This window comes from Pholis gunnellus, assembly GCF_910591455.1.
Source record: "Pholis gunnellus genome assembly, chromosome: 5".
NCBI classification, from domain to species: Eukaryota; Metazoa; Chordata; class Actinopteri; order Perciformes; family Pholidae; genus Pholis; species Pholis gunnellus.
This window is the reverse complement of record NC_136531.1, coordinates 9,545,637-9,568,361: the sequence shown is the minus strand read 5'-3', so window position 1 is coordinate 9,568,361 and position 22,725 is coordinate 9,545,637. Positions and strand designations below refer to the sequence as shown.

At 41.2% G+C, this 22,725-nt stretch overlaps 1 protein-coding gene across 1 annotated transcript; it reads right to left on the bottom strand.

The window, feature by feature from the left end:
• Window positions 1-1,750: 1,750 nt before the first annotated feature.
• Window positions 1,751-22,524, bottom strand: tbc1d9 (TBC1 domain family, member 9 (with GRAM domain)). The gene is made up of 21 exons (XM_079160431.1): window positions 21,837-22,524; window positions 16,068-16,178; window positions 14,313-14,431; window positions 13,367-13,595; window positions 12,788-13,049; window positions 12,059-12,266; window positions 11,150-11,356; window positions 10,842-11,006; window positions 10,248-10,398; window positions 8,289-8,503; window positions 8,079-8,196; window positions 7,705-7,990; window positions 7,464-7,593; window positions 7,051-7,149; window positions 6,702-6,770; window positions 5,991-6,231; window positions 5,738-5,803; window positions 5,253-5,339; window positions 4,144-4,212; window positions 3,699-3,802; window positions 1,751-3,591 (listed from the first exon to the last, which is right to left on the bottom strand). Exons 1-21 carry the CDS (start codon window positions 21,955-21,957, stop codon window positions 2,794-2,796), a joined length of 3,855 nt encoding a protein of 1,284 aa, XP_079016557.1. The 5' UTR covers window positions 21,958-22,524; the 3' UTR covers window positions 1,751-2,793.
• Window positions 22,525-22,725: the final 201 nt, after the last annotated feature.

The window sequence follows — 22,725 nt, the reverse complement described above, 5'->3', positions numbered from 1 at the left end:
GCACAATTTTGTAGAAGAGGGCACTTTAGGGGATTTGAGCTTGTGACTGAAGTTCACAATGCATCAGATAAGAACTGTGCGTCACATTGGGTTCGGCCTCTCAGCGGTTTGGCAGTGACTGGGCCTGTTTCATAATACCTTTTCCTTAAATCCAACCCATGTAGCTTCTCAGTTAGTATGGGAATTACGGGAAAATGTGATTTGGGGAAAAAGAAACGGGGAAGAAAATTTCAGTTACCAGTTTATTAGGTTCAACTAGCAGAATTGTAGACATCTCCAAAGACAATGGAGGAATCCTCTCAAGCATCTTGTTTCCTCATTCATTCATGTCTTTCTCTTATGTAATCAGTGACTATTAAAAATCAACACTGAAATAGTGTAGCCATATTTCTTAGATTTGATAAAACCTCAAAAGAGACTTTTTCATTTTGTTACAACCAATGGCTGCAACATAAATGGGAGACAAGACGAGTTGTATAAACTAAACTAAACAAACATGGAGAGTCAGTAATCAGTGATGTCAGCATGTGTGGATGTCTGGAGCAAACAGCAGCCGAGTCAGCCAGGAAAGACACTTTAAAGCTGGAACCAGACCAGGCTCTGGTGTGGCTCACCAGCTGACGATCAACATCCTAAAAGACAGAAAAGAGACAAACAGGACACAGACACCTAGTGGAAAGGAGGGGTCGTAACAATCTGAAGAGATACAAGCACATTTTCATCTATCCTGTTCCAACAAAACTTAAAAGATTAATAATTTATAGCTTTGTCATGTGTCTGAGAGGGGAAGTCTCTGCAATAAACGGAAGGTCCAGTTTTACGTGAGCTCACTTTGCTGTGATTGGTTAACCTGAGACACAACCCCAGCGCGTTTGGTCGGCTGTTACTCAAGGTGCATGTTTTTCACTTTCCCTCTGAATTGTAGTAGAGTAGATGTATAAAGTGACATGAAAACAAATGACTCAAATAAAAGGACCTTAAATGTGTACTTAAATACAGAACTTGAGTAAATGTGCTTAGTTACGTTAAACCACTGTAGGCGAGATAGATGCGCATGTACTTTCACAATGAACATGTTGTTGCATTAATACTCCAGTTTTACTAGATCAGCGGTTGAAGAAGTATTCAGATATTTTGCGTGTTTGAGTGTAATGTTTGAGTGTAATGTTTGAGTGTAATGTTTGAGTGTAATGTGAAGATACCCTGAAATGTATTGGAGTATAAGTATAGAATAACACGAAAATGCAAGTCAAGTAAAGTTAAAGTATACTTTAAAAAGACATTTAAATAAGATACTTATTTCAACATAACCTGTTTGTTTATCATATTCTATTGTAAACTTTCATTTTCAATTATGTCGTATATACTATTGCATGTTAATTGTCATGCAACAATCACCAAGTCAAATGTCTTGTATTTGCAAACAGACTTGGCAATAAACTGTTTCTGAAGTACCTTAAAAAGGCACTTAGTTACATTCCATCACTCTACTAGAGTCAGTCACTAATAAGAAATATTTGATTTACTGTAAAGCAGCAATTTTAGGTTGTGTAAATAGAGGTTTAACACGTTTAAAAAGAACAAATGATAATGAAATAAATCATATTTTCTGGCTAAAAATCATGTTATGTAAATGAATGATTGGTAGCATAAATAACCTTCCACCAGATGGCAGTAACACTCCGTGTGCTCGGTCATACATTAGCACTCAGTCTGATTAAGTAAATGAGGCGTACTGTGCAGCATCGAATCAGTCATACTGTAGTTTTAATTAGATGAGTGATACACAATGCAGTGGAATCCACAGTAAAAATACATGGACATTTAAAATAAAAAATAAAAAGAAATCACATAAAAAGTTTTAAACAGCAACGTAAAAATGTACAGAGCAAAAAAAAAGGTTAAAACATGTACAAAGAAAAAAAAAAGGCCATAACATCTTAGTGGATCACATCATGTTGTAAACATAAAGAAAGTGCAGGCTTTTCATTCAACAGCATTTTTAGTGTAATCATTTCTTAGAACACAAAAAAAAAATGGTATTACCAATAAATAACTGGAGAAAACACACCCGGGCAATTATTGGGTATATTACTTTGAAGAGTGATTGTTCACAACGTCATTTTGTAGGTGTGTGTGTGTGTGTGTGTGTGTGTGTGTGTGTGTAAAAGAGAATAGTTTCACTCAATAGCCAAAGTGGCACATTGCTTTAAAAAGATGGGGAGCCGGAAAGAGTTTACACGATATATGAAAATTCACTTCATCATTGAATCTTCACAGCTTCGGTCTGTATTTGTCCATATTGTCATTCGAAGGGAAACTAAACACGTTTTGTCATCGACAGGAAATGGAATCATAAAGTAAAGAAGCGATAATTTGGCTGGATATAATGTAAGGTGATCGTACGTAGACTATCATTACCCCAGTTTAGAACTGTACCGTTTGTGGACATTTACATCTACATAGCCTAAGAGTGCTGAAGATTACAATATTAACATCTATGCATAATGTCTTTTAAAGTACAGCTACGACATGTACACACTGACTTCATCCGAGCAAACCTTAATATTAATGTCCTATTCCCTCTGCGCTGGACAGAATCACGTGATTGTATTAATAAAAGTCTTTCACATCTGGTAAAATACATCGCTAACAGCAGTTTTTGGTCACAGTCATTTAACCATCTTCATCATACACATTCACGGACCTTCATTGTCCTCTAAAACTCTCAGACATTTTTTACAAACGACTGATAACCATGTTTCCCTTTTTAAAAAGTCTGCGCGTGAAATCTCATCCAGATAGCGAGATCTCATAGTCACTTGTTGAGAGACGGCGGCGCCCGACTTTACAGACATTCTTGGCGTTCGTCATTCGAGCCGCCACCTCCACTGGCTTCTCGAAATATTGCACCAGGGCCTGCTCGGTGAGCACAGAGGCCAGGAACTGCTCGAACGTGATGGCCCAGTCTTTATCGATGCTCGTGCTGTGAGGCAGCCCTCGGTCGTGGGTTCCGCCGCCCTGAGGCCGGCTGCTTCTTTCGCCGCCGGAGCCGTTGTCGCTGCGCACCAGCACTGTGTCGTCTGCTATGTCCTCGCACTGCAGCTTCTCATCCAGCTCATGGGAGCCCGCGCTGAGCACGGAGTAAGAGGACATCGAAGTGTCATCTTTGGTTTCATCATCCGAGATCAGCATGGCGGATGATGTGCCCGTGTCTTTGGGAGAGGAGTCCTCCAGCTTGATGTCTTGCATAGGTGGCAGCTGCTCGCTCCTTCCGTCCCCCTTCCCGTCCTCACAGGGGCTCGGTTTGTTCTCCAGAGCTGCAGGGGCAAAGCAGTCAGCGCGACCATCGAGCGCGGCCTCCTGGCTGGTTTTGGGGTCTGTGGCTTCTCTAGTACACATGCTCGGCTCCGATTTACCCTCCATGTTGTGGTCCTTCCGGCCAGAGGAGGAGGAGGAGAAGAGCTTTCCCACCTCTCCCATTTCCAGCAGCAGACTGGTGACTGTCGCCGTGGCGTGATAGAGCTCCTGTTCTGCAATATCCTCACTGAACATGCTGTAGAGGGTCTTGCAAAGCTCGATAAACTGGCTCTGGAGAAAAAAAAAACACAAGAGGTCAGTTGTACTGTACTGTAACTACAGAGTTTCTTATGCACATACTGTATATAACAACTGATACAGAGGCGGTGAAGTCTTACCTGATTCAGCTTGGGGAAGTCTTTTGTGTTTTCTAGTTTAGGTTTCGTCTCCTGGTTCCACAGTTTCAAGTAATGGCGATATTCAGGAGTGTTCAGTTTTTTCACTGTATGGCGTACAAAGAATGCGTAAATAACTCATATTTTAGTTTTAGAAAAGCATTTTGAAACAAATGTCTGCCTGTATTCACACGTTTTGGAAACTTAACAATCCTGTTTAGTCCATGAAAATCACCCATAAGCTTGAATCAATAACCCTTTGTGTGAACACAACAGGAGTTTTCTTGGCTGCTAATCGAAACTAAAGGCAATTTCACACTTGGCTTGTTTGCCATTTGAATGAGACAAAACATTGTTTCCATCATTTTAGACAAAGTTGACGGTGTAGTATGTTGTATTAGATCTATACATTCAGGCTTTTACGTTCTTTTTGCAATATGCTGCATACCTTTTTCAGTCTTAAATGTAACTCTGACAAAGCCATCATCCCGCTCACTTCTGCACTTTGAGTCGTGACCTGAGGAGAGAGGATCAAACATTTGTTACTAAATTTAATTTAAAAAGTCAGATTATCCAAATCCAACAACTAGACTGGACCTTTAGCACCCATCTTTTTGCAGCATCCTCATATAATATTAAACTAAATTAAATATACTGTATTTTCTTGCAGTAGAGTCCTGCTCCACTTCTCTACACCCAGGACAGGGTGTAGCGTAACAGTATATCATCAGTGCCTACTGAAAGTTTAATGTCTAAACAACAGCTCTCGGATCAGCCAAAGCGGTTTGAGGCAGTTTCTCTGTCTTCTGCATATTCAACACAGGATTCTCCTGCAGGCTTGTGCCTTGCAAGCATAGTTTTACTTATGCACACATTTGTTTTTGTGCTCATGCTTTCATCAATGCCTGTGTACCCAATGCAAGCGGCACGCGATGTCTGCGGCTTCACGGTTAATTCAACCACACTTTCCCCCAACAAATCACATGACATGCCCATGACCACAAAAACAAATTTCACTTGTGCAAATATCACAATGGCAATCTCAAGTCCTTTATATTATAAACAGCAACATTGTTGGGAACAAAAGCACAACAAATGACTCGGGGGGGGGGGGGGGGGGGGGGGGGGGGGAATCTCTTCTGCTAAATAATTGTGACGTGAAGTTCTGAAGGGATAATATGTCATTTCCCCCTTTTTTTGTATTGACTTTAGCTTTACTATGTAATTGGCAGAATTGGGTTCTTAAGGTACTTTTTGTTTTCATCTATCGTTTTATTCATTAAAATTATATTTATGATGAAATATATTTATTTTTTCATCTGTAATCTCCATTTTATCTTGAGGTTGTGGTTAGGGTAAGGTGGTTAAGAAATGTCACTATGGCGTGAAGGAGGTTGGAAAAATGTAAACTGTTTGCAACAAACAAAGATGGTTACATTATATAATATGGTTATATTATATGATTGTGGTACACCTGCATAGTGATCTTATTATGGAAAGGATGTCGTCAAAGCAACACAAATTTGACCACAAAAAAAGTTGATCTTGTGTTCGTACCGATGGACGTTTCTGGAGTGATGTCTTCAAAGAAGTACTGTGTGGCCTCAAAGGCAGAGTCCGGCTCTTCCGGTTCGTGAGTGATTTCTGGGGGCAAAGAAATTAGGAGAACTGAACCTGGCAACCTTTCTTTGTCATTTTATCCCAGATTATGATTTGAACAAATAATAAAAGAAAATATTAGGCTCATCAGTTTTTAATGTAAATAAGAAATGTTAATAAAAGTGAAACCTATGTATGTATGCCTTTAAATTCAGGACTTAAAAAGGCAAAATACCGCCAGTTATCTCATTTTACAGAAAAGCATGCATGAAAAGAATTGCCCAGTGAAGTGTGACAAAGAGCTCAACATTTTTTCTCTCAAACATTTTTCGCTGAGCCACCTCTTTTCTGCATAGCTAATAATCCTCCTCCACTGAAATGAAATATTTTCTGTAGTTTCCAAAAGACGACTTTTATTGAACTGCATCTACGCACGCACTCACCAGGTATGACATGCATCTTGTAGAGGAGCTTCAGCTTCTCAGTGAGGTCCCCGTGACACAGGACACCTAAAACCAACAAGCTTTAGAGTTTAGAAACATCCGAACTGTTTCCAAATTAGATATATAATCTTGGATACAATACAAGAATAATGACAGTGGGAATTATCAACTGATCTGCTACGATACAAACCATTACTTCTGCAGAATATTTACACACACACACACACACACACACACATCTCACTAGTCTTACCCAGGCCACTGATAAACTCCCGGAAATTGATGAGAGCATCGCCGTTGTGGTCAAGGAGACTGAAGAAGCGCAAAGCCAGGGGGTCTGAGTGGGCACCGTTGGCCCAGGGGAACAGCAGGTTGAACAGGCCTTTGAACTGCTCCACGTCGACGCGGTACTGCTCCAGGTAGGGCAGGCTGGGGTCATGACGCTCAGTGGGGTTGCTGCTGCCGCCCCAGTAACAGCTGGTCAGGTGCTCTGCCTGAAGAGAGGAAGAGAGGGGCGAGTACTGTGCAATCTCGTATGCAAATTAAGAAAACTTAAATGTACTTAAACTGTAAAAACAACAACACAAGGATAGAGCTGCTTTTGAAGAGGTACAATAAACCAATAAACATTAACCATGAGCGTAGTCGGATTGTGTTACGTTTGAGAAATACAACACACACTTTGACAGTAGGTTTGGAAAGCAATTTTTAGATTTAAATAATCTGAGTCAATATGAAGGCTGTGTCATTAAAAGTAGCAAATTAATCTTCACCATGTTTTTATACAGCTCAAGAATAGCGTATGGTAAAGGAACATAGTCATGATCCCCAGGCTCTCATTTCTTTTCTCTGTAGAGACCAAATGACTGCTTGACTTCCTGTCTAAACCTCGCTTTTAACACGGTGGCAGAACAGTAAGTGTTCGCTGGAGGTACACAACATGAATACGTAAGCTGTGACTCACCTTGAACAGCATATAGAGCTCCTCCAGCTCGTCCATGCTAAAGGCAGTCTCTGTTACAATAGTCCTTACCTAAGAACACACAATATAAATACGTTATGTATAAATAGAAGAAAGAGAATAATGTTAGGCCTGACGAGAGCAGAGTATCTAATTATGACAGGAATGTCGTTGTTGGGTTTAAAAGTGCAAATCTAAATTTGACCTGCAGGACGAAGAGAATGTTGAAGGTGCTTGATTACTGTTCTGCTATCTGCACAAGAGGGTTGAACAAGAACATTATAGTAAATACAGTACTTTTAAGTATTTGTCTAATTCTAGCATCAATAAAGATACATCAGGGCGTCCTTACCACGTTGCGTTTTGTTGTATCTTCAATGGTTTGGATGACTCTCAGTCTCTGTTTGAAACGCATCTGTTCAATTACATCTGCACGGATTGAACCAAAATTCTGATACAAAGAGAAGGACAAACATGGAGAAATATAGGTCAACCCAGCTGTGGTATTACTTAAAGTCTGTTAACAGTTGCATCATTGTGAGGAGACAGCTGTGTGTTCTCAGATACATTTAAAGTTCAAATAAATTAAAGTTCAAATCATATAAATTGAAAACATACTAGATTTCATCGCAGGCAGTAACATTACAGTGGATGACAAAATTCCATTAGGAGGCACTTGATAAATGTCAGATTTGTACTTTTTCCCTGCACGTCTCACGACCAAACACTCGACGACAGACTCATCATTAATACCAGGTTAAATACCTCATAGGAGCTGCGGACTAGTTTAAAGATGTCGACATCTGGATGCGGTTCTCCATTGTCTGTCAGCAATGAGTGCAGGTGGGGGATGGGAGGGAGGGTGCTGTCCTTATTGGTGACACTGTCCAAGTATCTACAACACACAAATGATTTACCAAAATGATCAAGACTTCTTTCAGGCTTGTGGGATAAAAATATCTGATACATGGTGAAGTAGTTTTAGGTATTTTGTCCCTCTCCTTACCTGCCCAGTACAGTCATGGCCTCTCCGTCATCCTTGCAGCCCAGCAGCTGGTGGATGTTGGCGTGCAGCACCGAGAGCGCCAGCTGAAAGATGACCTTGATGCCGTCGTAGAAGAAGCAGTCCACCACCACAACTGCGCTCTCGAACGGCATGACGGACAGGAAGAGGGTGAGGAACCAGGAGAGGGAGATAGTGGAGATGACCCCGAGGTCCTGCATGCAGTCGTACAGCTGAGGAACGTACTCACGGGCGAGCTCCTCGAACACCCCCTGATCGACTAGGGCTCCTGTGGAACACGTGGTGAAAAGAAGAGGATGTTAAACCAATGCAAAACTGTCAATCAAACACCCTAAAATACAGAAGCACATACTGACCTACAACCCTAGTGTTGTAGTAGTCAGGCAGCATCCTCTCACAGAGCGCCACAAGCAGCCAAAAAGCCTCCTCTTCTTTGGCGTAGAGCAGCAACACAGAGGTCACAATATTCATAGCCTTTGGTGTCAAGGGAGAGAAGAGTGAATTCAAGTATTGTCAAGGATTGCAAGGTTTCTGCCAGTTCATGTCAAAATCCAAACAGCGTGTACCTGACAGTATCCAATGCTGGGGTTTCTGAATGCGTAGGCTGTGAGGACCCTGCGGAGGGCAGCGATGCCCATCTCATTCTGAAAGGCCGGATGCTCGGGGAGAGAGCGGTGCAGGTCCCGCTCTATCTCCTCTGTGGCCAGGTTGTATTTGCCCAACGACTTCTCCACCAGGTCTTCGTAGTATCCGGGGTGGGTGGCCATCTCGTTGATCGCCCCTATGAAAAACAGACAAGATAAGATCTCCTCCTACAAGAGCGATGGTAACAGTCCTTGTGAGGGTTGCTTACGTGCAAAGCGGTTATTAAATATTTAAATCCAATAAGATAAGATCAACTTTATTGTTCCGATGCAGGGGATATGCAGATAGACGTAAAAAATGAAAAAGCTAGAATACCACATACAGTTACATTATAGACATCTATCAAATACAAGTGAAGCATGAAAAAACTAAAATAAAGAAAGTACTAAATACTATGTTCCAACAGGCTACATATCCATCACAGTATCTATACCAGGATGTGGTACTGGAGCTTCTGTTTATTAAGTGCAAAGTACCAAATTGTTGTTATTTCACTTAAACTACCCATTTTGTCACTTGAGTGAGTATATGGTCCATTTTATTCTTTAATTCTAAGAATTTTGGTCTTTATGTTGAACCCTTTGTCTTTACAGTAACAAAACAATAAAACATCATGCATTCATGTTTAAAGAATGGATTGTGCTGGTGAGATTAATAAAAACTCAATTTATGAAGACATCTCACAAAAGAAATAAAGGAAACAACCGCCATAACTATAATGTCCAACACGGTCAGCCAGGCAGGATAGCTCTGTTTTTTACAGTGTAGTAAACTACATTACCCATTATGTTAAACATCACACCTTAAAATGATGTGCTATAACACCTATTTCATTGTATTTATGTGAATTACGTTGCAGTAAAACCTGAAGAAAATCTTTTCACATCACGTTTTCTCAGCACAGTTATCCACATACCTCAGAGAACTGGCTCAATAAGCTCACCAAACTGGTTGTTACACCCTTTGTTCTAAAAAAAGATGCCAATCAGGTCAACAACTGGATGCTTTAAATAAGTAAGGTACTTGTTTTTCTTGGAGGTGATTAGTGTAAGAGTAGACTTATTGCATAAGAAGTGCAGGTAAAAGGTGACTATAGGTGAATACAATGCAGCTATGACAACAGTCATGTGAGCCATAAGTGGGTCACTGGGGAGTGAGGGAGGAGCCATTTGTAACCGAGCTCTGCTCAGGTGAGGAACGAGTGCAAGCTTCTGCATGACTGTGCCTGTACACAGGAAACTCTGGAGCGGGTGCATAGATGAAAACGCAGCATGTTGTTAAAGAATGACAGTCACAAGCTACAGCTCCTCATTCTTCATTCCATTGTTTGGCAGCTCGGTTTAAAATGTTGGGTTCAGGCACTCATGTAAAATAATACATGCATATGTATACTGTTGTATGTGCAGCAGTGGCAATATTTAAATCAACTGATTAAATGTGTTTATAGTGAACAGACATTTATAATAGGAACAATTCTTAGTTGTAGCCTTAATTGTTTGTGCATAGGCATGCATGCATATTTTTAGAAATTTGAATTTCAGTATAAAAACACATTGTGAATATACTGCTGTATGTTCATCTTTGGGATACGGTGTAGTTTTGCCTCCCAGAAAATAAGACTTTCCTGGACTTTCCAACCCGGTGGGGTTCTTAACCTGGGAGTTAGTTCAGCATAAAAGTAAAAAAGCGTTCATCATTTTAAAGAAATGCTTTTGCACCACCAAGGCTAGAGCCAGCACTAAATAATGTGTGAGCACGTAGTATGCAGGGTGTGGTTTCATTAGGTGCAGTGTATGACGGAATCATTTGCCGGTCGGTATGCACAGTGCGTGTTGTGCTTACGTTTACAGTATTTCAGGCCGACATGAACATTTGCTCACCAGAGAAGAGCAGCCAGAGATCTCCTCGCATGCTCTCAGGAATCCCCTTGAGGACCAGCTCTTTCGTCTTCTCGGTGCGGTACATACACACTCCCTGTCCATACTCTGCAAAGTGGTTCTTCCAGGCCTGCTCCTTCAGGAACTCTTTCGCCTGAGCAAAGAGGGACACACATTTCATGAGATGCAGAAGCTCAAGCACAATTACTGTAACCCTTTTCCTGTCAGACTCCTGCTTTTACTATTCCACACCAGTGGTTAGATTGATTTCTTGCCCACTCCACAAAAGCATGAATACTGTAATATTCTATAATTCAAGGTCAGAGTCCTATTGCATTGAGCTTAAGTACAGGTCTGGCATTATTTATACACAGTCTTGCAGGAAGAATTGTCTTGGTAGGTTCCTGTTACCAGCAATCCGCCATGCAGCTTAATATCCGTGCAGTGTAATGATGTGAAAATGGTAATTATGGAAAGGCAAGCAAAAAATGTGATAACTGAGAATATCCAACACAGAAGCAGAACAAATCAGAGTGTGGCGTGCTCAACAAGAGGAACTGCTTTTAATTGTAGTCGACGAAAGTGCATTTATCTCACCAGCTTGGGATTGAACTCCTCAGGAGAGCGGCGGCGGTACATGGTCATGAGGGCTTGTGTGGCCGTGGGAACGCTGCTGTCGTTCAGGTTGAACGTACGCTCGCTTTCTGAGCTCAAACTGTTCTGTGGGCTGCTGGAGAGCAGAGATCCAGGCTGGGAGTAAACCTGGGAGGTGACAGACACCATATTTCAGCTGTGGAGCTTTTAAATGGACACAGTCACCACCACTGTTCAGTTATTCACAGTATTTTATAGATTCTACTTAAAGTAAACTAGGTGTTTAAGAAACTAAATAATATTTTGTTCACCTCATCGTCTGAGCTGTTAAGGCTGCCAGTAAGATCTCTCTCCAGATAGATCTTAGAGGTGGTCTGCTGCAGGAAGTCAGAAATCCTCTGGACCAGGAAGTCTCGGTCCTTCAGATTAGCAAACAGGAATGTCATACGATTCTTGGTACTGATGGAGAGCGGGCTGGGCAGCACATTGGAGCTGTCTGCCTTCTCCACAATAGTCACCTGGAAGGACAACGGGAAACATTTCCAATCTCAGTTAAACAAAAAAGCTATATGATAAATGACAAGCAGCCATAATGTGTCAGAAATAAGAACTCTCATTTAAAGACTACACTAATCAGCTTTTATTTCCATGATAAGCAATTTAATATAAAATGGAATACTACAAAAATTCTATTCCAGGAGAATAAGGTTCAAAGTAGCTCCGACCGAAGGATTGGTTGTTGCTAAAATAGGTTAACTTAATCTGACTAACATAAACTGTTTGAATACTACTAACTCTGAACCTATTTATCAGGGAATGTATTAATAAAAGCCATACGTGAATTAACATTTAGCTAAGTTTATTATATCGTTTGGCCCCTTTAACTTACTTCTGAAAGTTATATTACATCCTGTTTAATTAATTAATTGCCTTTGATTGGATGGCGCTGATGTTTCCTAGATAAGTGAAGAAACCAATTCACACATTTACTAGCCAAGACATCCTTTACTTTTGAATGGTTCAAGGCAATTTAGAAAACAATTAACGTTAAATGGAAACAAGCAAGTTTATACTTTGTGTACTTTCTCACAGTGACCCCCCTACCAGACAACAAGACACTTATAAACTTCATCAGTTATTTTAACTCTTATTAGCAAAGTCAACCGTCTTGCAAGCTGTTAAAAACAAACAAACAGAGACATTTAGACGGAACAACTTGCCTCTCGCAGCGGGATAATGAGGCTGCACAGAGTCTCTTCCTTGCTGGTGAAGCAGATGTAGTTGGTGGAAACAAACATCTGTCCCAGGATGTGCATCTTGTTAAAGGGGGTCCACAGGGTGCAGTCTGTGTGTCCGTCCAGTTTTTCATCTTTCGGCAGACGGAAGAGCGCCCGGTAACGCTCGCTCTTAGCTCTCGCATCCAAATCCCTGAAAGATATAAAATGCAGAGTCATATTACATGGCAGATTTTTGTAAATATTTAACGGTTATTAACAGCTTGGTTTGACATAATCATGCATTATAAGCAACATAATACCTGCACAGTATACCGTCTTAAATTTACAATAACAAATCGAGTGGATAGTTTCATTTCCCTATGTTACACAACTTGGCAATGCATCCATGTGTGCAAGAGCAACCATCATACAACCCCAGACAGCAGTGGAACCAAATCATGCTTACATAAAATGTGTTGAAAATGGGCTCTTGAGGCCATTCTTAAGGGCTTGCAGAGACCCATTTCCTGACACATGTACGACAACTGTAAAACCTAAACTTGCAACACAGTTTGAGGCTTTCATCCTCTATCGTCAAGTGTCTGGATAACCACCTGCTCTACCAACCATAACAAATTGATGTTCAATCGACTGCATGTCATAAACATGCCTAAACGACATTAATTATTGATGAGCGTTAATCGTTCCCGCTTCACATCCGTCCTTTCTCACCTCTTGAGTGCCGACGCCTTCTTGGGTGACTTCTTCTTGAGCTTGGGCAGCGAGCGGTCCTGCTCGAAGCCTTTGTTGTCCAGGAGTTGACGCATGGCGATGTTGGCCAGCTGCTCCGCCAGCTTAAAGGTCTCGTTGATGTTGAGGAAGACGGAGAAGACGTGCTCGTTCACGCGGGTGCTCACCTTGATCGCGTCGGGCAGGAGGAGGGTGGCGCTCTTCTCCAGCTGGGTGATATCTGCCCAACGCACCACCAGTTTGGCTAACAGTTACAAAAAGACATTAAAAAAGAGAAATCAGTATATATATTGACAATGTAAGACAAACCAATGGCATAAAGTAGCCCCCAGGATATGGTTTAAGACTTGAGAAGCATGCATATACTCTGTCTCTCTAAGGCATTGTCCAGTGCATAGGTCATTGAAAGATCCTGTTAGCGTACAGTTATTGTCTCGCCCATGTCAACCCAGCCATTCTGCTTGAAGACTTTGACCAAGTTGGCTAATAAAGAGGTATCAGTATAGGTAATAGATAAAGATTGGGCAGCAGACAGATGAATAGTAAATGAATATGTCCAACCTTCTTTTCCTAGTAAGTAGGAGTAGAAGCAGACGTGGTTGATGCTGAGGTAGAGCCATCCCTGCCGTGGCACCTTGCCCTTCCAGTAGCTGCAGGAGTAATAGTTAACCAGCTTCTCCTCCTCCGGCATTCGAAACAGCTTACGAAACTTGGAGCTGGCCTCCTTGAACTTATCCGTGTCGTCGTCCTCTTTGACGTCGTGGTTCTTGTTGTACTCCGCAATGATGCCCTGGGGCAAGATGGTCAGAAAGAGAAAGCGGTAATGAGCTGGGGCATGGCAACATTTTTCTCATGAGTAGATGAGAATTGCTGAAGGTGCAGTTGTGGTCTTTGCTACACTGCCATTACTGATTCTCTTCCAATCGAAAAATACTGCACCACCATCTCATCTACTCTGGCTGGAGGATGTTATTGCACACCTTAAACTCAAGCAAAAGCATACCACTCAAACCAGTATTTTAGTTATATTTTCTAAATGAATGTGCATCATGTCACAATATATTCTCTCTTGATAATTCCATAAAAATACGTGAATAAATACATTGTTAAATATACATATTATTGCATCATATTATAAAGAATTTTGCCAGATAAAGTGTATAATTGTCAGATTTTGTTGGTCTTTGACTTTTTAGTTTGTATGATACCATCTTGAAACAATTTAAATGTTTTTAATGACTGCAATTGATTTTGTGTGGTCAACAATAACAAAAAAAATATATATAGATATACGTTATAATATATCTTAAGTAATGTCCTAGTATCCCTGCTCTGATTGATCCAGTCTGGAAGTAGCTAAAATCATGCAGGAGGTTATACTATAATATTTAAACTGTCCTGTATACAGTATTTTACTTGTTCTGCTCTGTGGTAGTTACTAGACAATGCCTGATTTAAAGTGCAAACATCAAACTACATTTTTTGATGGAACAGTTTAAGTACATACCTGGACCTTTCCTTTGACAAAGGTGGTAATGTCATTCTCATTCTCAAAGATGGACAGAGTCTGCAGCAGGTTATGTTCCAGCCACTCCCAGTGCTCTGTAATCTCTTTACGGGAGGTTCCTGCAGAGGAGTGAGAGGAGAAAGTCAGAGCACTCAGCAACTGGGTTCACAGGAGGATAATGATGGTGTAAGGTTTCAGAAATAACTGGCAGTATGGTCACAATCTAGCACTGGGCCACACGTGGATTTATGGGAGAAAATGACCATGCAAAATCAGAGATATTGAGGTATTTTGTATTCCTAAACAGTGAGTTAGGAGATCCTCTTTAACTGGAGGAAAGGCTAAAGATGGCAAAAGCATCAGTGTAAGTCAAATGCATATATTCCATGTCCAACAGCAGCACTATGATGATCATGTTGTTACTGTTATCAGTGAGGTCAAAACAGAATTTTTTTTGGCTGCCGGGAGAAACTGATCACAGTAATGGCTGCCACTGTGGACCATTATCCCTCAACACTGCTGCAAACCGCCCTTCAGTGAGTGCACATTCACTAAATTAGCCACGTCTGCCAGACTGCTCCACTCTCCTCTATCTCTGGGTGGACGACTTGAGGGCTGGGAGGGGTGGCGAGGGAGAGGCGGTGGGGAGCAATTGCCATTTCAAAGCCAGGCCAGTCTTCTGTAGGCCTCCATTTCAGACAGCGAGCACAAACCGTACTCATTTCACATCCTCATTTAGTAGTAGGGAACAGCTGAATTAAATGCATAGTTGCACATATACTCAAACTCATTTTTGCTGGTGTTTTCAATACCGTCCCATCCTCATTGAATTTGAAACTACAAATAATTACAGTAGTTTGATCTCATAATCTGACCAAGCATCATCCTGACTTATTTCTATGCGTTCCCAAAATTTGTGATTTGTATTTTATTGCCTCAGAACTGTCCACTTATGCACATAAAACACAGCGAAAATCACTGGTTCAAGCTTCTCAAATGGGACCATTAGCTGATTTTCTTGTTTTTGTCTGATATTAAACCAATACCTTGAGTATGCCAACTATTCTTACATTTGGAGACTAAATCGAGAAAATAATCAGCAAGTGAATTGATAAAAATGTAAATTATAGTTAGTTGCAGCCCTGGTTTTGAGTTGGAAGTGTCAAAGCTTTTCCTGACATTATTGCATAGTCAATGACACTGCACAAAAGAAGAGTGCTGCTTCCAATCAATTTGGAGTGTGGCTGCTACTTTGCATGATTTACTGCCTCAGACTGTCACTCACTGGAATTAACAAGTGAAGCTCCGCATACAGAGAATATGCAGATTACATTATTGTGAGATACCAGCAGATGAAGTGGATTCATAATGAAGCCCAATCAAGTAATAAGCATTAAAACACAACATATACTCATATTTGAGCATGGATTCCTGCCCCTGATCCCGTAATCCTGCTCTTTAAAACCACCGGGGCATGATGTAATGCTTGGCATTCAGGAACTAACATAGAAAAAGGAAGGATGTTGGAGAATTATGTGGTGTGCGTGTGTTGGCTGGGGCAGAGATGTGAAAAGGGGTGAAAGGGGTGAAAACACAAAGAGGTTCATACTGGAGTAACCCACACCTGTATATCTCAAATGTGCAGATTAAAGCATCTTAAGTGATGTAAACCAACAAACTGAATTGTCAAAGTAGACTTGAGGTTAGATGCATTTCCTCATAATGTTTTGGAGCCAATAGTTAAAGAGCACATACCATGAGCAATGATCCAGTAAACTAAAGAGTCAGGAGTCTGGTACAGGATCCTATATGGGGCCATCCGAGCACTGGAGTCCAAGACGACATCCAGGGTCCCAACCAGCAAACCTGCAAGAGCCCAAAATACGGTTATTAAAAGGCAGAGAACGAAATATCTACTTCAAAACACTTCAGATTAGGCTAAATAAAGAGCTCCTTGTGTTGGTCCAAAAAAACAAACACACACTCTAAAATTAACTCATGATGGAAGTTAACCTGAACATGTGTTCAGCGGTGAAGCTAAAGCCCTCACAGACATGTAACAACTTGTAAAGTGCATAAACAAAGGGGAATCCCATGAGGTCTTGTGGTTTAAGATGTGAAAACATCCTGTTCCTTGAATGTTTACGCTTTGCATATAAACGCCTTTGTTGACTTGTTAGACATGTTAGACATGGTAGACTTGTGATCTGCATGTGTTTGACTCTGGGGTATGCTAACTAAATTGATTTAGTCATTTAAAGCCAGGTGATAAATGAAGACAGATAACCAGTGGTGTGAAACTGTCCTTAACAATGGCGCGTAACTGATCTGACAGCAGATTTTAAGACCTTTTTATAAAAGTTTGTAATTAGAAATAGTTACCACAATGACTTGGAATTTAGAAAACTACAGCTGGCTAATTTGCCATTGTGATACCATTTTCCAAGCTGTTAGCTGTGAACATTCTCTTTTCTTCAGAGCAGGTATACGTTCAACTGCCATGAGAGACGGGCTATTTTTGTCTAGCAGCTCATCAGGGCAAACACAGTATGAGTCACACAGAGAGAGGAGGAAGGGGAGAGAGAGAGGAGACAAGTGAGAGAAGCTGAAATATTTTCTCATTTTCAGATGAAAACAAGACAGAAATAATAAAAAATGTTTAAAAAAAAAGTACAGCTGCGTGCTTCAGACTCACTGACCCGCATTTAAAGACCATGGACTACAGTTACAATCATTCACTGTCTGCCTTCTACCCTCCTTATGTAAATTCTTCTCTCCCTTTATCCGCATTTTTCATATACTATTAGCATATTATTTTCCTCCTTACAGTCGTCATCAGTCCCTGACACCATGTTGTCCAGATGAACACTCAAGAAAAGCAACAGTAAAGCAACTTCTGTCTCAAAAGCTGGTAGACCATGACGTCTCTAAAACAGTAGACAGTAGATACAGTTAGATGGTGACTGTCAACCCACATGTCATGTGTCAGAGCATACACAAATAAATGATTCACTTGAATTTGTAACCACGCTGTCCACAGGAGTTATTCAACTAAAGTAGATTCTAAATCATACTGAAACTAATGAGATAATTCAGCCTGACACATTGGTTGAGTCCCTTTGTGAGAAACAAACAACTGTTCTGAGTGTGAACACAACTTCCTCTTTGACAAAAGAAAATCACAAGGTTTAAAAGTCATAACTGAAATGTTCAACAGTTGCTCACACCTCAGAGAAGGATTTCATGTGTTACACAGTTAGCTTTTTCCTTTAATACCAATGTGATACATCGAATGAAAGTATCTACAGCTATTTCTTTAAGTCTTGCAGTTAGAAATTCATGAAAAGCAGCCAATTTGGACTTAAGTTGCGTTGCATGTAATGAATGGTTCCGCCTACAATGTGTCAGTTGAGGTTTAACGCAGGAAACTTGGGGGTACAAACCAGCAAGGAGACCACTGAAGGTGTCAGACCACTTGACAGCCACCTTTCCCTCCTCTGATATTGATTTAAGTAAAACCCCCAAACAGACAGAAAGACAGCCGTTTCTTAGCCCCGACTGATCATGGGTTGTTGTTTACTTTACAACCCGCAACCCCGAACATCACATGCCTCTGCAGCTTTAGCTCATCACACCACAATCGACGTGACTGCTTGTTCCAACGCACACTTCTGCGTTTACAGAGATTTCCTTCCACAAGCTGAATGAGTGGGTGCACACCCTACAAAACAAAAAGACAACACACAGCTGTAACGGTTGTTCCGTCTGTTATTTTCTGTGGGGTAGAGAAACACTTTCCTTGTGAGGAAAACAAAAATAATACATAAAATTATGTGATGCTTTCTGCCTCTCAAGAACACAATCAGAGCTTCCTATATTGTTAGAGCAAAACAAAACACTTTCTCTGAAACATTATTGTTTTTCACTCAGTGGAGGAGCAGGAAACCAAAACCAACAACATTAGGGGGAAAAAAAAGCTACTTCTTTCTTTCCTTTATAGCCTCTTTCTGCCAAAAGTGAACAGCTTGTGGGAGGATGCTCGTGTAGGATGTTTGCATTGAGCACACAAAGGATCAAAATCTCCCTCAAACTGAAAAATCCATACTGTTTCAGATAACAGAAACCTGAGACAAGCCTGCACCGTCATCATCATCATCATCGCATGCATGTGTGCCTCCACATACGCAATATGGACAGCTTCTTCACCATTTCATGAAGTTCAAAGTCACTGTGTGGCCTACAGAAGAACAGAGGTCAGTATCATGACACACGACACACTTCCTGGCAAACATACAGTAATTAGCAGCTGGATTGTGAAACATCATGTTGACTCTGACTCAAATAATTGTGTTGTTTTATGCTCAAGTGTTGCACAACAACTGACACGATGGCCTGATTCTGAGATTATTTACAGTTGGATGAATGCAGGTTTTGTTCTGTATTATTATCTTGCTTCCACTCTGAACATGCCGACTATTAACGATAATGGCCACATATAGACAACAAAGGATCCCAGACGCCAAATGTCCCTCCAGCTCTGCACTGTCCCGCAAAACACTGTGCATGCAAACTCGGTTATTAGATAAGACAGTAAGTGACTGTTGGTCGCTTATCGGGTTGGATGTGTCGATTACATTAAACTGAGCAGGTACATCCCATACTGTAGGCCTACTTTTACTCACATTTTAATGCATCTTTGAAACCTTCCCTGTGGAGTTCTCTTGTGTTACATTATGTTCACAATGCTGTGTGTATCCTGGTGTGAGAAATGTGCTGAATGCATTTCCTTCCTCATAAAACATCTGCGAGGAGGATTGTACTCAGTTTGAAACTTGCATTGTTTACATTCACGTTTGCTAGCTTGCAATATTCATCTTCACTGCCTTTGCTGGCACATTGCTGCATTACATTACTATTCTCTGGATGCATGATATTCTTAATGGTACGAACGCCATTAATGTACCGAAATGCTTTTGAGTATTGAAGGAAAACTACAATAGATTGTTAATATTTAAGGTGTTCCATAGAGATGAATCCTTCATAAGATTTATTCAGATAAATGAGGTGAACTGGAGTGAACATCAAACTGGTGTGTAGATGAGGACATTTGGAGACCCAGAAACCATTGTTTGATATGTCAGACTCAGACAGGTTTTTCGACGAATTATATCTCAGAGCAGTCGGGCAAAGCCACTACACATTTGCCTGTTTCCACCAAACATCACTGGCCCTCTGCCAGCCTTGATATCAGAGCTTGAGCCCCGTTGTTTTGAACATGGCTATTTAAATGCTCCGCCCTGGTGCAGCTGATTTGGTTTCCCCTTTTCTTGGAAGAACTGCTTGTGGGCAGCGCCAGTGTCACTGGGCGATGGTGCCAACTGGCACTCAGCACAAGTCAGCAAGCTCAGCATTTACATAACAATGACATCATCCACTAGCACCACTTAACACACTTTGTGTAGCCAAGGCAAGAACTCACCAGACTGAGAAAAAAGGAGGCTGCAGCTCTTATTTTGTATTATTAATATCAAAACGAGGGTCAAATATGTTAAGTCAAACCTCAATGTTGACTTTAAACCTTTGTCAGTCAGACTACGGTTGGTAAATATGACGGTATACCTCGAGACGAGAATGTACCATAGCGTTTATACCTCGGATCCTATTCTTTGAATATCACTAGGTGTATTTGGCCACCATTGCTTTACAATGTTGCTGGATTTCAAAGACTTTTTCATCAATGTGATGAAGTACCTGAATTTGTAATGCATCTTGGATCAACTATAACCAGACATTACCATCTATTTGTCTTATCCATTAACCTGACCATTGACCTGTGGGTCCAGACCTCCAAAAGGGATCGCAGAGACAATCTAGGGGGTCATAAGATAATTACAGGGGTGAGAAATAATAAAAAACGAAATCATTTTGCACAAATTATTTGTTTTGAGATTTCTCTCTAATCTTTTCTTGTGTAAAACTTCGTAGTAACTCACTCTTGTTGGACGCCACAATGGTAAACCACGATATACATCAATATCAATATATTCAATTAGAAGTTTATTATGATTATGGTTTTTATCTACACTGCCCACTCCTGAGTCAGACTGGTCCTCAGTGGCAGAGACTTGACTCTTATCATAGTTGCTGGTTTAAAGCTCAATGAGCAGTGACACTGACTGACTCAGAGTGAGAAAGTCTGAGCAGAGAACAGAAACTGAGCTAATCAACACGGATCCACCAGTGATAGAGGAATCGTTTACACTTCAGTTTTGAATCCAAAACATAAAAATGAAATAAGCCTAATTCACTTTGATATAGGTTGAGATATTTCACTGCATTTACAATAGGTTAAGTGTTAAATTTGTTACGAAAATATGCAAGATCATCTGACATGACAGGGACCTTGAGGATGGTCCTGCTGATACTTGAACTTGAGGACCACTGCCAAAATCTAGCATTACGACCTGTACTATTTAAACTGATCTTATATGAAGTATATTCCTTAATTAATGCTTTGTTTAAATAAGTTACACAGCAAATATGGGGCTATCCATAGCAAAAAAGACACAGGGGGAAAATGGGGGGTTTAAAGGGGTCCAGCAGCGTATTTGTGCAGCCCATGTTCTCCTTCCTATGGCTGTATCAATATGAATGTCAAAATCAGCACACAAACGATCTCATCTATTAAGCTTATTACATTCCAGAATATGTTTAATATTCTTGTTTAATTCCTCAAAAATGTTAAACAGCATCTCATCTGTAAAACGTGATAAAGTGCCACACCAGCTGAATTCAGTTTAAACTTTAAAGAATGAATCAAATTTCAAAATTCAGAGAGAAAACAAGGACAGCAGACTGTTAAACTGTGAACCTCAAGGGGTCATTTCCATAAGCTAACCACCCTCCTCGTCTTCCTCATGCTCTTCCTCATGCTCCCGCTGGTGCTTGACCCATTTTGGATGGAATAAGCCAGAGAGAGGAGGAGGAGCAGTGAGAGAAAGAGGAAGGGGAATGATTCAGCATGAACAAGCAAACAGACATGTCTCAAATAGATTCACTGTTGCTGAGACTCCACAGCTATTGGCATCCGCACAACAGCTGCAACTACTATTGTTTGCATTGTTGTAATGGTTGAAATCTAATTTTATTTGCAGTATTGCCTGCCATTTATTTATTATATCATAATTTCTGGAGTAACAGTAAGATCACAGAGTAGACGTGCTAGACTTTGTCCCTTGATGTCGCCGTACTCAAAGCAGGCTGATACTAATAAATCAATTAGAGGGAATACGAGCATTTAACTCTTCACATCCAGGTGAAAGGCCAACTGTGACAGCAGGTCATGTGATCCTCCTCACATTATCCTGTCCGTCTTTCCTCATGTCCAACAGCAACACAAACACTCCCCCTGACACATCGCAGGCTACTGTCACTCAGTCACCATATGTCATCATCAAAAACCTCTGAATTTTAATTAAACATTTTGTTGTGCTATTGATCCATGACAGTGGGTTTAGGACTCACCCGCCAGTCCCCCGCCTCCATCCCCGTGGCCCTTCCGTTTTTGGAGGACGAAATATGGATTTGCTCTCTCGGTGATCCACAACGCCCCAGCCAGTAAAACATCTTCGGGACTGACCCACATGATTCTTCTGTTTTTAAGGGAACATTGAACACAGAGGATTGCTGACGGCGTCCACTTATTAACTGGCTCCGACCGGGATGTGTCTCCAGCCGGGATTATTAAATTATTAAAACACGGTATAAAAGGCCTGATATTCTCCTCCTCGACCTTTCAAATAACGTTTACTATTGGATATCCGAGAGAAACTAAGACGAGCATGTAATTGCTGCTATAATTAAACCCGCCAGTGCACGGATCGGATCGGATCGGATCGGCCTGCAATATGGAAGTCCAACACCGAATTTCGCGCACGCAAAACCTTCTCTGCCAGCACAAGCCTCGTGTGTGCAACACGGGCTCTTAAATAAAATACAATAAATTAATTTCTTTGAAGGTGTCGTGGGCTGTCGGTTTGCTGCAGCGTAGTGCTGGATCAGTCTTTGTTGTCCATGCTCCGTGGCAGGTGTGATCCCGTCAGCGCCGCGTTACTGCGCGTTGCTGTTTTGCAGAGAAAACCTCGTTATAGACGATCAAAACAAACAGTTCACTGTGTGTTTGCTCTCCCGGCTGCGATGACCGTCCGTGGACTGAAGCAGAAAGGCGACAGGTCAACACTAAACCCGACAGTATCACGGCAGTCCTCTTCTTCTTCTTCTCCGCCCCCTTCTCCGCTGTAGCGCTGCCGCACGCAAAATAAAGCGAGCGCGTCACCGACTGGCCACCGTCAGCGTGCAGGAGGCGGAGGCACGTGAGGTGTTACGGAATGATTGAGTGTGGTTATGTTTAAAA

Bases quoted from the DNA above. Each gene is read 5' to 3' on its own strand.
- tbc1d9 (XM_079160431.1), bottom strand. From the start codon at position 21,957: ATGTGGGTCAGTCCCGAAGATGTTTTACTGGCTGGGGCGTTGTGGATC. The intron at 5,340-5,737 runs GTGAGTGCGTGC...CTTTGCCCCCAG, and splicing joins CAAGATGCATGTCATACCTG to AAATCACTCACGAACCGGAA. The intron at 4,213-5,252 runs GTACGAACACAA...CTCTCTCCTCAG, and splicing joins CACTCCAGAAACGTCCATCG to GTCACGACTCAAAGTGCAGA.